Source organism: Fonsecaea pedrosoi (genome assembly GCF_000835455.1).
Source record: "Fonsecaea pedrosoi CBS 271.37 unplaced genomic scaffold supercont1.5, whole genome shotgun sequence".
NCBI lineage: Eukaryota > Fungi > Ascomycota > Eurotiomycetes > Chaetothyriales > Herpotrichiellaceae > Fonsecaea > Fonsecaea pedrosoi.
Window position 1 is genome coordinate 3,947,526 of NW_013550611.1, and position 16,424 is coordinate 3,963,949.

The window sequence follows — 16,424 nt, forward strand, 5'->3', positions numbered from 1 at the left end:
GAGACATGCATCCATTTGGGTAGGTATATTTGAAAGGGACATTTAACAAAACGCCAATCACAAAGGGAAAGCAAGGCTGGGTAAAACAAAAGAAACGCGGATTTATTGCCATTTTGAAGATGGTTTTACAAGGGGCTGTCATATTCGGGATATACCACAAAAGGGAGGGAGGCATTCTGCGACAATTGTCATGGCGGCGGATCATGTATGTGCAATGAATGAATGTCACGACCAACCAGACCGGACGTCGAAACTGGGAGGGAACTACCAGCATACCACCATTTCAGCAAGAGGGATAGCGAAGCTGGAAAGAATGAAAAGGGAAAACCGACAAAAAAGAAAACGGACCGGACAGATTTACTCCATGTATATAGATAGCATTCAAGAAACGAACGACCGACGACAATGATGAATGATGATGACAACAATAACAGCTATAAACGATGAAGAACGCGAATTCTGGATCGAGTGGCACACTGTCTTTTGGATTTTTATTATCTATTCTAGTAGACCATTCAAGCCATTTTGCCACTCGGTTTTGTTTTCCAGGTTCTTCGGGTATGGATTATCTGTCTATCTACTTAGGTACAGGTACGTGTAGGGATGGAGAGGTATAAATATAGATATTGATAAGGAAGCCATCGTGCCTCGTCGCTCTTACCCCTTTTCTCTCTTCGTACATGGCCGGATTGGCAGGCAATGGTCTTGTCGAGGTGTTCGTGCTTGTAGATGGATGGATGTATAGGTGGATAGCTCGAGATATTCTGGGTCGGGTTGGTTGGGGCTGAAGTACTCAAGCTCAAGCAGAAGCAGAAGCATGAGTATGGGTTTGAGCCTGTTCCATACCTTCTTGTAGCCTGTGACCGGGTCCCGGATCGCTCTCTCAGAGAGACACAGAGAGAGTGAGAGAGACAAGGCACACCAGGAGAGAGTATTCACAGTTCCCAGCCAGGGTGTACACAAAGGCATCAACTCTCTCAAGACTACAACTTCGCCCGTCCCTGGTCGATGCGCCGCCAACTCTCGGCGTCCAGCTCGCGAAACCGCTCCGCCTCGAGGTCGAGGTAATACTTCCTCGCATCGGCCTGTCCGCTGGTGCTAGTGACCGTAGGAGCCCCCCAGTCGATGTTCTTGACGACCATCTTGGCGTGCTTGAAGGTGTCGCCGACGTCGACGAGCTGGTCGCGCACCATTACGAGACGGGGCACGGCGTAGCGCGGCACGCCTTTACTCCGAAGGGCTTTGAAGAGATTGTTCATGAAGGCTTGCTCGCCGGGTCGGGACGAGGTCGAGGTCTGTTTTTCGTTGTTGTTGATGGCCGGGTCGAGCACAATCAGAGCCGTGCCCGCTTGGCCGTCGTACTTGGCGAGGCGCTTGCCGACTACCACGGCGTCCTTGACGAACGGCAACTCGGAGATGAACGCCCTGACTTCGCCGGCTGACACGTTCTCGCCCATCCACCGATACGTGTCGCCGATGCGGTCGACGAATCTCACCCAGTTGTCGCTCTCCTGGACGAGGAGGTCCCCACTGCGCTGGAACAGGTCGCCCTTTTCGAACACGTCTCGGAGCATCTTGTTCTCCGTGGCCGACTCGTTGTTGTGGTAGTTTGTGTAGGTCGCGAGATTGCGGATGCGCGCAATGGCCTCACCGGCTTCGCCCTTGGGGCACACGATGCAGAAGCCCGTCGTGGGGTCGCGGACCGGTGACTCGGTATCGTAGTCGAACCGGACGATGAATTGGTCCTTCTCCAGAACCTTCTTCCTCAACGTCCCCATGTAGCCGACCTTGCCAGCGCCCGGTTTGCCGGCACGGTGGATGTTGTCGAACTTGACCAGGCCCTCGGTGGAGCGGTAGAATTCGCGGACCTCGCGGACGTTGAAGCGATCTTGATAAGCCACCCAGACGTCCTTTTGCAGCCCGTTACCCAGAGCGACCTTGACATTGTGGTTCCTGTCGTATGGCCCCGCAGGTGTAGTTAGGAGGAAGCGACACAGTTCACCGACATAGAGAACCCTCGTGGCGCGTGATTCGTGCACGTCCTTCCAGAACCCGCGGGCCGAGAACTTTCTCGCGAGGCAAAAACAGCCGGCCTGCCCCGCCGAGTAGCACAACCCGGTGAAGAATGTAGTACCGTGGAAAAGGGGCATGCACGAGTACGTACGGAGACCCTGGAGGTATTTCTTGGGGTTGGAGGCGTCGGCCGAAGACGTGCACGCGACGGCACAGATGAGACTGTTTTTGATGCTGCATGCCTTGGGTTTTCCCGTCGTGCCCGAAGTGTAGATCAGGGCGGCGACAGAGCTCATATTCTTGGGTGGTGTCGGCGGCAAGGCCGACGATGGTGATATGGACGGGTCCGGGAAGGGAAAATCCATGATACTCCCCTTGTCGCTAGGGAGTGGCGTAGGTCGAAAAGAGCCCAGATTCAGCCTCACGGTCTTGACATGGCCGCCATCCATCGATTGTGCAGCGGACGCTGCGTAGCCAGCCAGATCTGGGGTGCTGAGAATTAGGGGTGAATCTGGTAGCCGCACGCAATGAAGTAATGTATCGTCTCTCAGGGCGCTGTTGATCAAAGCAGGCGCTGCTCCCAGCCTCGTCAGAGCATAGATGGTGGCGACCATTTCGGGCGAGTTCGTCATGAAGACGGCAACGATGTCTCCATCCTTGACCCCCAGACCCTGGCTCAGGCCGAGGGCGAGTTCGTCCACCTGGGCCTTGAGTGCCCTGAAGTTCCACGAGCGACCTTCAAACCACAACGCATCTGCATTTGGGTCGCAGAGTTCCAGCATGCGATATAGGTGAGGCGACTGAGCACCGAGCTTGTCGGCGAATTGGAACAATCGTTTCACAAAGGACTGTTCCTGGCGGTATTGACGGATGTCTCTGCTGACGCCGATGCGGTGGTCGGCGTAGTAGAGCAAACCTGCGGCGGCGGCAGTGGATGCCGCTATAGAGGCCATATTGAGCAGTGAGCTTCACCAGTTGCCCGAATCGCTGACTTTAGATTGAATGTGAATGAAGAGAGATGTTAAATTTGAACCAAGCTGAATCCAAGGACACCTCCGAACACGCAGACACAGTAATACTCCTTTCCCGTCAGAGGTGCCGTGCCTCGGACGTTTCTTGATGCTGGCTGGGTGTATCTCACTCCTGCATACAAGTGCCGTAAGATATTCAGCCTAAGTCAGTTTAGGGTTAGAAGTGCCCCCCGAAGCTGACTATGCTTCTCTCGGGAGCTCGGCCGATGGGCGCGAACGAGGCTGGAATGATCCCTCCGGCGCGGTACGGGCGTAAAGACACTTTTGGGATCTCAACTAAAGTGCCTCGGCCGTGCAACAAGGAGAGCTGCGTACGAGTAATACTCGAGGTGGCAGTTCGGAAATTTGGTCGTGGTGGTTCGGATGCTCGCCCCTATAGACTAGAGGCGGTTCCCCGGGCCGAGAAGAGTTGGAGAACCCACGTCAGCGCAGGTGAGCGAATGAGTTGCGTGGCTACAACGGTGTCTGGGAAAGCCCCACGGGGGAGACGCAGGTAGAGACAAAGAGAGGGCAGGTTGGGAGATAAATATCAAGGAAGGTCGGGGGAGAGAAAAGACAGGGGAAGAGAGGGTGAGAATCCCACACAATCCTGTATTCTTTTAAACTCGTTCCTTCGTCTGTTTGTCCCATCAGTCATGTATCCAGGGGCTTCAATCACACTTGCCGATTCCTCTGAGTATCTGTGGTCTGTGGTCCAGGGTCACTGGGTCACTGGGTCAACCTTGGGATGTGGAGGTGGGGCCGGTGGCTGCCATTCTAGGGAGTTTTGTGCTGGTCAATATCAGTAACAAAGAATCATGCAGGGCTGTGTGTCATCTAGCAGTGCATGTGCAGAAGACAGCAGAAAAAGGGAGACGATTGAGGCCCAAGGTGACCGCGGTACTTGTGGTAGTTGTCATGGTAGTTGTGGTGATTCGTACGAAAGAAAATGTTTTGAGGTCCCGCATCAACTGCCGGGGGCTCAAAGTCCGAAAATGCCGAGGCCTGATTCTTCGAATGATTTATGTTGCTGCTTTAAGCCACTTGAACAACCACATGCGGTGCTGATGCTGCCGATGCTAATGATTGAGGTGGGAGAATTAATTACTTATCCTTCTGCTATTGTAAAAAGGTTCTTCAGAGTCGAATTCCATCCTCTTCTCTTGTCTCCTTTCTTCCCGTTACTTTATCCTCTTCATCACATCTGACACAATGAGCGCCCAACGACGGCTCGACGCCCTCTCCGGCCAACTCTCCTCCACATCCACCACCACTCACTCCCCAGGCGTCCAGAAGATTCTGGAGAAGCACCCCGACGACATTGTCATCACATGTGCCACACGCACGCCTCTCACCAAGGCCAGAAAGGGCGGGCTCAAGGACACCGCGACTGATGAACTTTTAATCCACGTCCTCAAGGCCATCAAGGACAAGTCCGGCATCAACCCGGACGTCGTCGAGGATGTCTGTGTGGGGAATGTCCTGCAACCAGCCCCAGGCTTCGTCGCACGGAGCGCCGTTCTCGCCGCAGGTTTCCCTGTCGCCACAGCCGCTCACGTCGTGTCGAGGTTCTGCTCGTCGGGTCTGTTGAGCATCCAGACCCTCGCCAGCTCCATCGCCATTGGCTCGATTGACGTGGGCATCGCCGTCGGGCTGGAGAGCATGTCTACCAACAGAGACGCCCCACCCTCGATGAGTGAGGCGATCATGTCCCACCCGGTGGCCCGGGACAATGTGCAACCGATGGGATGGACGTCAGAGAACGTCGCCCGCGACTTCCACATCACGCGCGAGGAGCAGGACAAGTTCGCCGAGAGGTCGCACAACCGCGCCGAACGAGCCCAGAGAGAAGGCTGGACCAGCGACGAGATCAGCCCGGTCACGACCAGGTGGATCGACCCCAAGACCAAGGAGACCAAGACCGTCACGGTGGACAAGGACGACGGCATCAGACCGGGCACCACGTACGAAGGGCTGGCCAAGATCCGCTCCGCCTTCCCGCAATGGGGCCCGACCACCACGGGCGGCAACGCCTCGCAAGTCACCGACGGCGCGGCCGCTGTGCTGATGATGAAGCGCTCGACGGCCCAGAAACTGGGCCAGCCCATCATCGGCAAGTACGTCAAGAGCACCGTGGTCGGGCTGGAGCCGCGCATCATGGGTATCGGGCCTAGTTTTGCGATTCCCAAGGTTTTGGAGAAGACGGGCCTGACAAAGGAGGATGTGGATCTGTTTGAGATTAACGAGGCGTTTGCGTCGATGGTGAGCACACTCGGACCTCCATCAAAAGCATCATGACACTTTTATTAACAAAAACCAATAGTATGTCTACTGCGTCAACAAACTTGGTCTGGATATCGAAAAGGTCAATGTCCGAGGCGGTGCCATGTGAGTCTTTTTTTTCCCCTCCCCATCTCTCCATATCGCTCTAATCCCATCCATTTCTGCCTGGAACTGGAAAACATCGCTTCTTGACAACCAACCAACTAACACAAATCTCTTCAGCGCCATCGGCCACCCCCTCGGCGCCACGGGCACCCGTCAAGTCGTGACACTTCTCTCGGAGCTGAGACGGCGCAATCAAAAGGTCGGGGTGACGAGCATGTGCGTCGGCACGGGCATGGGCATGGCGGGCGTGTTTGTCTCGGAAGCATAGTGAGAGTCCCCGGGTCCAGGTTTCGGCGCTGGTGCTGGGTGAGAAAAGCGAATATTGTTGGTGGCGATCATATACATTATATCATATCATGTCATGTCATTCATCCCATCCCATCCCATCCATTCAGCACAGTACAGTACAGGATATCCGTCGCCGACGAAAACCTTTGGTAGGTAGAATTCGTGATTCGAATCGCGCTTCTTGCCGAAAAATTCGAGATGTCATCTCTCCAGCAGATGGATGATGGAAATAAATTGGGACTTGGCTTTTCAGGGTGGGGGGTACACGAGTTTGGGTGGTGAGAAAGAGCATGCATTTGCCATACGGTACGGTGTCAGGAATTATGGAACGGATCTCGGGGCATGGATTGGATTGGGTATGGGCACGAATACTACAAGGTAGGGAAGGGCAGGGCCGATACTGTGGACGCCAGACCTGATTCTTATTCCCTGTCCTGCACCCATCCACTCATCATGGAGGACGTTCCACAGGGGAACTGTGCCGTTTAGAGCATCTTTCGACCCTCTTGACGTCCCGGCTTCGCTCGACTTGTGTTTACGGGCCAAATTCAACCAGCAGTCTTCTTAATCGTCCTTCTCCAGGTCTGAGCGAGAACTAAGTACCGACCCACAGACCTCCTCCACCTTTTTTTCCCCTTCTGTTCCTGTCATTCTATTACCAATGTCTCTCTATTCCTTTGACGGGTCTGCATCGCCGTAAAACTGTTTTTTGTCCATCTGCATCTCGTCGTCGGCGACGCCGATCGTGGCGAAATACTGAGCCCGGACCGGCATGATTAGCCACATACATAACGACACGTACAGGAAATACAGAAGCTTTGAAAAAAGGAGTTTGAGGCTTTTTGAGAGATGGACCCCCAAAAAAGGACAACACTTACAGCCATGGCCTTGCGATTTGCCTCGGGGTTCATGGGCTTGCCCTGCTCGTTCATGGTGGCCAGGAGGCGGAAGTAGTTGATGTAAAACGCCGGCGTGTACGTGTTGAAGAACTTTGCTTCCTGGTCGTACGGGTTGCTAAAGGTGTGCGGCGACCGCGGCGGCACCGTCACGTAGTCGCCCAGCTTTGCGTCGACGGTCTGGCCGTTCAGGGCGTGGAAGCGCAATGTCCCCTGGGTGACGAGGAAGGTTTCGTCGTGCTTTTAAGCCCAGAGGAACAGAGGGAGGGAGAAGAAGTGAGCGGAATATCTCCCTGAGCAAAGCAAACAGGGAGGAAAGAGATGTGGAGTGATGAGCGGGTTTTCTGTGTTTACCATTTCATGCCAGTGTGGAGGCGGTCTTTGTTGGCATCCTCGTCAGCTTCACTCATACCACCCTTCAGGACAACACTCGTAGTCTTTTGGAGCCTTACCCAGAAGTATGAGGAGGGACGGTGAACTCGGCGCTGGTGATATCGACGTCAACACCGTATTGATTCCTTGGTTGTGCCAGGAGTGATGGTGGAGGGATATCACCACAGCTCCATCCATTGGCTTTGTGGTCCCCTCTCCACAATGGACTCACCTGCCAATCCGATCTAGAGCACCGCGTGGTAGTCAGTCAGTCAATCAGTGCTCCCATGTACAAGGTACCAGCCTGGCTGGCTGGCAGGGTTTTTGGGTGTCTTGACTCACTATCTACAACCAGAGTTAGGCAGGCTCAAAGGAAAACCCCAAAGCCGGATCAGATCCGAGGGACAGAAACACGCACCTGTTCTCGACCCATCCTCCATGATTCGGATGGTGATTGTGCCGACCTTGAACGTCTCACCGGCCTTTGCAGGCACAAAGTTGATGGGCACAGTCGGTGTCTCCATTTTTTTTTATGGGAGGCGTAGAAGTGTGGATATAGACAAGGGGTTCAAGAGATAGTTACAACCGAGATATCGGTGGGAATAACAGGGAGGGGTGGTGTATTGTATTGTGTTGTCTTATGTGTGAGAGACGGTGAGGAGTGAGGAGCGTCAAGTGAGAAAAGACAAAGTCGCAAATCGGATTCATTTTCTCCCAGAAGCCGATGCCCGATTTGAGGCCGCCAACAACAACAACTGCCCAAAAAAGCGCCCAGCTACTGGAAACAGTTTAACGCCAAAGACTTCTACTTGTACCTGTATATCAATTGGTCTTGGAAAGGTCAGGAGATGGCAACTGGGCAAAGACATCTCCTGACCATGTTACCTATGTGAAGGTATGTGGTCGACGATATACCAATCCGACATCCTTCCACTGATACTCCCCAAAAGAATCATCGCTGAAACACCAAATAGCCTGAAGAACTCCAATATTCCCTACCGGTTCATCGTGGCTCCTTCTGCTCCTCCTCTAATATCCCTTGCCAGAAAGATGTCAGAAATGTCGCGTCCGACGACCCCTCATATCTTGCCAATGTACTGCTCAAATATCTTCGAGATCTCCAGCGCACTCTTCTTCGGGTACCGCTTCTGGTCATTCTCGTAGTCGACGTATGTGACGCCAAAACGCGTCTCGTATCCCTCTGCCCATTCGAAGTTGCTGTACATCCATGTGTTAGCATCCGTGACTCTGTACCCGACCAAAACAGACATCGATCAAGACTCTGGTTGAACTTACTCCATAAGACTCCATGCCATGTACCCGCGACAATCACATCCATCCTCGGCCACGGCTTCGGCCATGCTGGTGATGTAACTGCGGAAATACTCACACCGGAAATCATCCTCGAGGATCTCGTCCCGCGACAGGTCGTTCTCGCCTTTGATGCTCGTGCCGTTCTCCGTCACGTAGATCTTCGGCCGTCCGTATCGATCACTCAACCACTTCATCAATTTCCTGAACCCGGGGGCGTGAGGTCGAAGCCAGAAACTCTGCGTCTCGGGGCCGATGCTGTTGCCGTACTTGTCCTCAAAGAGGATCTCTAAGTTGCCGCCAACGTCGAGCGGATCGGCGGGACCGTCCTTGTGTTTGATGTAGTTGGCGCAATAGTGATTCATGCCGTAGAAATCGTTGGACCCCTTCATGAGCTCGCTTTCTTCTTTGCTGAATGTGGGGAGACGGTCACCCAGTTGCTTGACCATCGATTCCGGGTAGTGGCCAAAGTAGACCGGGTCGGCGAACCAGGAGATGGCGAATTCGATCTTGCGATCGCATGCTGTCCGGTCTCGTTCGTCCTCAGGGTCCCACGGCTCTGTCCAGTCACCTGCACAATGTGGGATTAATTCTGTGAAACCCAGTAACGATGACTAGAGACAACATACCATTCAGGGTGATCCCGATCTCTCCTCCATCGCGCGACTTGAACTCGTCGCGGTAGATCTTGACCGCAGTCGCATGGGCCAGCAAGATATGATGACCAACTATCCAAGGTTCCCTCGACCCGTCGCCTTCAGCACACCTCTTTCGGTCGCTGGAGCGACCTGGGGCGAAAACACCGACATTGTACCCGAGAACGGCACTGCAGAATGGTTCATTAAAGGTAATCCAGTGTTTGACCCGGGATCCCATGGCTTTGAACATAACTCGTGCATAATTGGCAAAGTCAGCGACGAACTCCTCCTTATTCAAGAAACCTCCATATCGCTTGTCGAGTTCATCCGGCAGATCCCAGTGGAACAGGGTGATGAAGGGCACAATGCCTGCTTCGAGCAGGTCATCGACGAATTTGACATAGTACTGGAGTCCGGCCTCGTTGATCGGATCATTTCGACCACCCAAGGGGATGACCCGCGACCACGAGACGGAAAACCGGTATGCTTTGGCCCCAAGCTTCTTGAGCAGCTCGATATCCTGAGCGGTGCGGTGGTACGAGTCACAGGCAACATCCCCAGAGCTACCGTCGGCAATCTTGCCAGGGATCTTGCAGAAGGTATCCCATATTGAAGGTCCTCGTCCATCAGCTGTGGCACCGCCCTCAATCTGATATCTACTCCCAAGTTAGTATGAGCAGATGGATTCATGGCTGAGACACCAACGCTGCAGTTGCAAAACCCCAAAGGAAATCGGCAGGTAAACCCGCTCTAGGAGCAATGTCCTTGACCATGGTGAAAGTAATCGATGAAATATAGCTCTTTTGCTGACTCTGTTGAGAGATTCTGACAGGGTAAATCAGCTCACAATAGCCGGAAGAAGTGAGACGAGTTGAGTTGATCAGCTGTGGAGTGACAGATGGCAGTCTAGATGTATGTCTTTATCAGCACCTCAGGAAAAGTCCCTTTGTATCGACCCTTGTGTGACAGCGCAGAGGAGAAGACTGAGTGTGAGTGTGGGTGTGGGTGTCCTCTTCTCAGACCGGGACCATGGCCTTATATTATATGAATCTTGCACCCCTCGCCCTGCATCTGCTTGACACAACTGAGGACCGATCAGACGCCCATGGTTTATCCTGGGGTGGGAACCATTTGTGTTTTTTTTTCGCTCGCTTCGCCAGAGTTGGACGATGGAACGATCCACAACATACCCAGGGTAATTATGTGGAATTAAATGGGCATTCTACCGGATTGGTTGCGGACTGACCATGTCCGGCAAATGTCCCCCTTGTTGAACCTGGGTGATTTTATTTGGTTTTCTTGTGGTTCCCTTGGGTCTTCCCCTTTGGTTCCTCCTTGTGTCTCCCACTTGCCGAAATTTAGCCTAACAGCCTGTAGCTGCGCCATCGCCGTCAATTCATCCTCACGGTTCCTCTTCGGCTCATCTCTTTCTTGGGGATTTTAAGGCTAAGCACCTTTTTGATGCCTATGCCGCCTGTCGACGATTCCTCTCGATTCGCCACACACCCGGGCTGTCGTCCCCCAAAGGTCACTCGCTGTTCACGGTTCCCAACCCCGAAAAAGATAGTGGAGATGTAACATGCATAACTTTGTGGTCAGCACATGGGCTTCGGGGCCTCATCATTCCCCCCCCCTCAGATTCGAAAAAGGCATGAGAGACTACTACTATCTGTGTTCCTGAATGTGCCTGGTCTCATAGATGGGAGCGACGAAGAATGATATGATTCTGGATCCTGTCTAGTATCTACCCTTCCCGATGCTGACCATGAATAATACAGTCCCGGACCCATTCTCCATCCATCACTTTGCAGACACAACGAGATCCATCATCTCCTCTGCCGAGCGTTGTTACCCAGCTTGGTTGGAAGTGACAAGAACAGGTCGTTGCCGCCGAGCACCTAACCCGCCGTCACATGAAGCCGTGCATGGCGCCATCCAGAACGAGTCTTGAGCCCCAAGGACATGTCACTGAAAAAGAGAGGGCGATTGTGCCAAAGAGACCCCTTGCAGATGTATCCAAACACTATACAATGCACTTTCCGTCCCTAGATTACGGCCATAATGCCGCTGAGAACCCTCTGACCCCTTCAGTCCTCCATGTGCCAACCCTTAACAACCAGAACCTCGTGCTAGTATGAAAAGTGCAGTATATCCAGAACATGTTGATGTTTCTGAAAAGAAAGAATCCCATGGTCTGCTCGGTCCAACTCGGATGTTCAAACAGGGTTAAACAATGACCACTGGCGAACCAGGCCGACCTACGACCGAATGATACCGCCCCGCAAATCAGTTCTCTGTATCGTCTTCGTTCACAGGTTCTTTCATCCGCCAAGTGATGAACGCGGCTGCCAGTGCTCCGAGTCCGCCAATTCTCAACGTCCACCCCACACTAACATCGCCCGGCTCGTTTCGGGGCTTCTGAAGCAGTTTGAAAACGGCGCTGCTGATTAACGTCGCCAGAATTTGTGGAGCGCTAATGGCCACGTTGTGCAGTCCGAGGATAATACCAGCTTGATCCTCCTGCTCTGCTTCTTTATCATCAATATCGTCAAGGTCTTCTCCGTTCATCAGTCGCTGCCGATGCTTCTTCCGTCTCATTTCGTCACGTCGTGAAATCTCGGCCGAGATCAATGCAAATGGTGCCCAAAGGCTCAGTGACCAGGAGATTCCGACCAAGGCGGTCATGATAGATGCTGCCAACGGTGTAGATATAAACACAGTACTCCACATGCATAGCGTGAAGAGGAGTTGAGACATCAACCATGCTCGTCGCAAGGTTAACCCTGGGATTTGCAATTTGTCCAACCACTTTCTCAGAACGCTAGGATTGTCGGGCGACGTGCTGGGGACAAGGTTCGGGAGTGACCGATTCATCGACAAGCTGGTCTGAGAGCGACTTAGTATAGGCCGTTCATTCCAAGGGAACTCTAGTGATCTCGTGCCGATAGGGGAGGTCGGAGTGATTGGTCGCGTAAATTCTTCGGCATCATGCCTCACCTTGGATTTGTACGTCGGTACAACCAAGAAAGGCAAAATTATATTCGACGAGAACGAGACGATAGCATAGGTCAACAGTGCAAGCGTCCCAATCCGAGTAGCCTTGGCCCAAAACTTCTCCACTTCATCGTCCGAAAGCCCAGGTTTGAGATGCGGATCAACGTACAGTTGGCCAATGTAAGTTGTGATGTAGAAGAGGAAAGGAAACCATCCTAACCACTGACAGAACTGTATCTCGCAGACCTTGCGGATTTGAGGTGGCAGGCGCCTCATGGAACTGAATACTTGTCTGAAGAAGGATAGTAACCCGCCTGATTCGTAATCTGCCTTGGAAGGAGGGTCAAGTTGTGGATTGCGCTCCTTAATGGCCAGGATGCTGATTAAGACAGTTGAACTCAGAGCAATGGATGCGAGAACAACCAGGACTTTGAACTGAGTGTTCCCAAAGAAGCTGAAATAACGGGGCAAATTCAAATATCCAAAGACATAGCCAAACACATTACCAACGCCGGTCATGCGGGAAGCCCAAGCATTGGCTGACTCTTGTTGATGAGAAGGGGCGTTGTCGACGATAAAAGCGCGAATGGCGGCTTGAACTGGGATACTGTCAGATATATGAATGAGCCTTTCTGAGTACGGACTAACCAGTGTTGATGGAAAAGTCCAGACACCACATCATGATTGTAGCAAGGATGATGGTCCCGGTCTTGTAACCTCCAGTATACTGAGCATCCCTGGCAAGCCCTCCAAGAACCCTGATAATGTCGCGGGCGTATGCGAGGATCATCGAAGAAGCAACGGTGCCTAGCGTTCCAGCAATCATGAAGGGTTTCCTTTTGCCCCATGGGACTCGACATCGATCACTCAGAATTCCGACATAGGGCTGAACAAATACGCCGGTCAAGGGACCTGCAAGCCAAACAAACGCAAGCAGTGCTTTACTCATCCCCAGAGATAGCAGATATGGTGATCCGTTAGAGAGTTCGACAGACCAGACGATCTGCAGGCCTCCAATGCAAACTGTGAGGAGGATGAGATAGAGGGCGTCCTTGGATTCCACTATAGACTCTTCATAGTCCATAGCCTCAGACATGGCTCGCTCATCTGAAAAACTCCCATCCTCGAGTGGGCGTGGCTCCTCCGAATGGTGCCTCTGCTGTCCCAGCGTTTGTTCTGGGACATCGTCATTTCTGTTCGAGGTCTTGCTGGCTCGAATGAGCGGAGAGCGCTCATTGCTGTCTGAGCTATGATCACTACGGGTCATGAATGAGTCGGAAGGTGCCTCTTGACAGGCTTAAGCGCGTCAAAAAGAGCCGGCAAGAGAGTTCGTAAGACGACACGTGCTGAATCTTGGTATGTCTTCAATGTGATATCTAGAGAGAGGATTCCGAATCGTGTCCTGAATTAGGTCCGTTTAAATCATTCTTGTCAAGGAGAGTGGAAGGGTAAAGAAGCCGAGTAGGAGAGGAAGAATATGTCAAAGAGATAATGTTCGTCGGGAGTTAGAAACGGTGAAGGAAGGTTGAAAGGTTGATACACCTGAACAGGAGAATGGATCATCAGATCAAGTCATGAGGGAGACTTGAGAACGGCACGGAATAAGGTTGATCCGTCGGAGCCAACAGCTCGTTTGATTGGCCAGTCGCTCAGCACATTCCGCATCGTCGAGCTGTCCCGATGCTGGCCGCTGAGGAACCTCAAACCTAGAGGTCCAACCTCTCAAGGAAGCGCACGTCACTCCTGTGCAGCCCAAAGGCCTCCTCAACATCCACCTACTCCGTCGTCAAACTTGTGGCACAGGGCTTGTCGCAGGCTGTATCCTCGAGTGACCATCGACCACGTTGAACGGCTCAACAGTGCCGACTCGAAGCGCAAACTCCCCCTTCTCAGTCCCAGCAGGTTGTCGTAAACAACTCAATATGAAGCCCGTCGTGTCCGCTTTGAACGCATGGAGCTGGTCAGTCCTCGTGCCATCCCTGAGATCAATATGTGATGCAGACTGCTAACCCTTTAATAGCACCGTTCTGTCGGTCTTCGCCATTGTCATCCTCTCCATCATCGGGAGCCTGTTTGCGGTACGAGCGTGACCTGGGATATACTCCACAAGATATCATGAGAAATTCATACTGATTGACGGGTTGTACAGCGGGATCACCATATGATGATGGGATTGGAAGAGGATCCTGAAGACGGCGGGGCAGTCGCGGCCTCTATATTCATCGCGGTAGCGGTATATGCCGTGAGTCTTAGTCTACTGAATTGCTACCTGTGGCACGAATACTGACAGCAAGAGCAGGGGTTCTTAGTATTTTGCGGATTTCAAGCTTGGTTGCATGTTCGGGCAAGTCGGCGGGGCGCTATATCACTATGATTGTGACTGGGTCTCATGAAATAAGACGCACATCAATGTATGCGAGGAACTAGGCATACACACGGCGCAGGATTGGAGGTATCATGCAAATTAGAGGTTTCATAGGAAAGCCCATGTACAGAAGCCGGTCATTCAAAGGCTCCTCCGGCAATTAGCCTTGTAGAATGTTATCACATGCGGTTTGTTCGCGGTCTCAAAAATACATGCACGTTTCCCTGGGAGATTGTTGTCTCTCCTCACCGACCACACCTGATCTGAACGCCTCCCAATCAAACCAGATCCCGGTTGACGAATTGTGCATGCAGCGACTTGCCCAACATCGCAGGGCTCCGCTCCACGACGACGCCAGCAGCTTCCAAGGCCGAGATCTTTGACTCGGCACCACCTTTTCCTCCACTGACAATGGCCCCAGCATGTCCCATGCGGCGCCCGGGAGGGGCACTGATACCAGCAATAAAGCTGACGGCGGGCTTGTTCTTCTTATTCTCGCTCTTCAGGAATTCTGCCGCATCTTCTTCGGCGCTGCCTCCGATTTCACCAATCATGATAATACCCTCAGTCTCGTCGTCTTCCATGAAAACCTTCAGGCAATCGATAAAGTTGGTGCCGCTGAATGGATCACCACCGATACCGACCACCAAAGATTGTCCGAGCCCCGCTTGGGTCGTTTGGTTGACCGCTTCGTATGTCAATGTTCCTGATCTTGAGACGATTCCAACTCTTCCTCGTTTGTGGATGAAGCCAGGCATGATACCGATCTTGCATTGTCCGGGTGCGATGATTCCAGGGCAGTTGGGGCCAACCAGGCGTGTTTTGCTTTGGGTCTTTAGCGCGTCGGTAACCTTGAGCATGTCATGTTGAGGGATTCTGGGGTCGTCAGCAAGGTCAAACAGGATAAGAGCTGCCATACCCTTCAGTAATGCAGACGACCAGCGGGACTTCAGCTTCAATGGCTTCCATTATACCAGATGCTGCGACCGGAGGTGGTACAAATATGACGCTTGCGGTAGCTCCGGTTTCCTTGACTCCCTCGGCAACATTCTTGAAGACGGGCAGATCAAGATGCAATGTACCGGCCTCTGCTTGCAGTCAGCATGCCGTATCTCTACGTCAAAATCTTAGGGTACTTGCTTTTCGGGTTCGTTCCACCCACAACCTTTGTTCCATACTCAATTGCCTGCTGGGCATGAAAGGTACCCTGTTTTCCCGTGAAGCCCTGGAAGAGGACTTTGGTGTCGGAGTTGATTCTCAGGTTATTCCGCGTCTGGCTATATGGTGAACTAGAAGAGACTGTCGCATAGCTTCTTGAGGTAGTGGGAGTCGCAGATCGCAGCGCCCGAGGAGCGCAGGCTTTGAAGGCCTGCATCTCTAGCGACGGCTTGAAAGGGCAGGACTAAAGTGTTACTGAAAGCCCAATGGGGGTGAATCTCAAGCGGCGGCGTCAATGATTGATATCAGAGTTCCAATCTGCGGAGTTGGCAATGGAAAGCTCCTGGCTCGCTGGGATGCCGAGCGTCATTTGATCCAGTCATTTGAAATGAATGGCGGAGCATTCAGCCTCCAACAGCATTTTGCCAGTTTCACCTTTCATTACGACCACCACGACTACAATTGGACGATCAACGAGTCTCTATATTTACCCAGAACGGGCCTATCTCAATTGCTGCACTGCCCAGAAATCTCTCTCTACCCCCTTCTCACAAAGGAGCTTCGAGTTCTCAACAAGCTCTCTGACCACCTTGCAGAATGATACAAGTAGAAATATTTCAATGACAGCTTGTTCTTGCGTTGGCAGCATCACAAGTGCTTCTGGACATTTCACACAAACGAGAAAATAGACGCAGACTACACCGAAAGCCAAATCACCAGCTGTAATCCCTTTACATGCGCACTTTGGGAATTACTTGCACCACTAAGGACCCCATGAATCTCTCCGATCTTGTCCTGCCAAGATCTCCCTCATCCCATGCCTAGAATCTCGCAATGCTCGAGACTTTATCACTGCCGTTCAAGGCAATATTTCCCTCGGTATGTTTTGTTGCACAAAGCTCGCCATTGACGCTTTACAATCCTGCAAGCCGTGCTCTGGGCTCCCAACTAACCCCCATCTGGTCGACTCCCGCCTGATATCTCGTACCTC

At 52.5% G+C, this 16,424-nt stretch overlaps 7 protein-coding genes across 7 annotated transcripts; 2 read left to right on the plus strand and 5 right to left on the minus strand.

The window, feature by feature from the left end:
* Nucleotides 1–983: 983 nt before the first annotated feature.
* Nucleotides 984–2,966, minus strand: Z517_08905 (uncharacterized protein; the record flags this gene model as incomplete). Its single annotated transcript, XM_013427419.1, has 1 exon — nucleotides 984–2,966. The coding sequence occupies one exon, from the start codon at nucleotides 2,964–2,966 to the stop codon at nucleotides 984–986; it is 1,983 nt and encodes a 660-aa protein (XP_013282873.1).
* A 1,269-nt stretch (nucleotides 2,967–4,235) lies between these two features.
* On the plus strand, nucleotides 4,236–5,679 carry Z517_08906 (uncharacterized protein; the record flags this gene model as incomplete). Its single annotated transcript, XM_013427420.1, has 3 exons — nucleotides 4,236–5,285; nucleotides 5,347–5,411; nucleotides 5,529–5,679. 3 exons carry the CDS (start codon nucleotides 4,236–4,238, stop codon nucleotides 5,677–5,679), a joined length of 1,266 nt encoding a protein of 421 aa, XP_013282874.1.
* A 689-nt stretch (nucleotides 5,680–6,368) lies between these two features.
* On the minus strand, nucleotides 6,369–7,491 carry Z517_08907 (uncharacterized protein; the record flags this gene model as incomplete). Its single annotated transcript, XM_013427421.1, has 6 exons — nucleotides 6,369–6,455; nucleotides 6,578–6,835; nucleotides 6,950–6,974; nucleotides 7,048–7,080; nucleotides 7,200–7,212; nucleotides 7,386–7,491. The coding sequence occupies 6 exons, from the start codon at nucleotides 7,489–7,491 to the stop codon at nucleotides 6,369–6,371; spliced, it is 522 nt and encodes a 173-aa protein (XP_013282875.1).
* A 555-nt stretch (nucleotides 7,492–8,046) lies between these two features.
* On the minus strand, nucleotides 8,047–9,689 carry Z517_08908 (uncharacterized protein; the record flags this gene model as incomplete). The annotated part of the gene is made up of 4 exons (XM_013427422.1): nucleotides 8,047–8,185; nucleotides 8,264–8,849; nucleotides 8,908–9,572; nucleotides 9,622–9,689. The coding sequence occupies 4 exons, from the start codon at nucleotides 9,687–9,689 to the stop codon at nucleotides 8,047–8,049; spliced, it is 1,458 nt and encodes a 485-aa protein (XP_013282876.1).
* Nucleotides 9,690–11,202: 1,513 nt separating this feature from the next.
* On the minus strand, nucleotides 11,203–13,177 carry Z517_08909 (uncharacterized protein; the record flags this gene model as incomplete). Its single annotated transcript, XM_013427423.1, has 2 exons — nucleotides 11,203–12,509; nucleotides 12,559–13,177. 2 exons carry the CDS (start codon nucleotides 13,175–13,177, stop codon nucleotides 11,203–11,205), a joined length of 1,926 nt encoding a protein of 641 aa, XP_013282877.1.
* A 655-nt stretch (nucleotides 13,178–13,832) lies between these two features.
* On the plus strand, nucleotides 13,833–14,197 carry Z517_08910 (uncharacterized protein; the record flags this gene model as incomplete). The annotated part of the gene is made up of 3 exons (XM_013427424.1): nucleotides 13,833–13,870; nucleotides 13,931–13,988; nucleotides 14,060–14,197. 3 exons carry the CDS (start codon nucleotides 13,833–13,835, stop codon nucleotides 14,195–14,197), a joined length of 234 nt encoding a protein of 77 aa, XP_013282878.1.
* Nucleotides 14,198–14,553: 356 nt separating this feature from the next.
* On the minus strand, nucleotides 14,554–15,650 carry Z517_08911 (uncharacterized protein; the record flags this gene model as incomplete). The annotated part of the gene is made up of 3 exons (XM_013427425.1): nucleotides 14,554–15,151; nucleotides 15,195–15,363; nucleotides 15,434–15,650. The coding sequence occupies 3 exons, from the start codon at nucleotides 15,648–15,650 to the stop codon at nucleotides 14,554–14,556; spliced, it is 984 nt and encodes a 327-aa protein (XP_013282879.1).
* Between the last annotated feature and the right edge of the window lie 774 nt (nucleotides 15,651–16,424).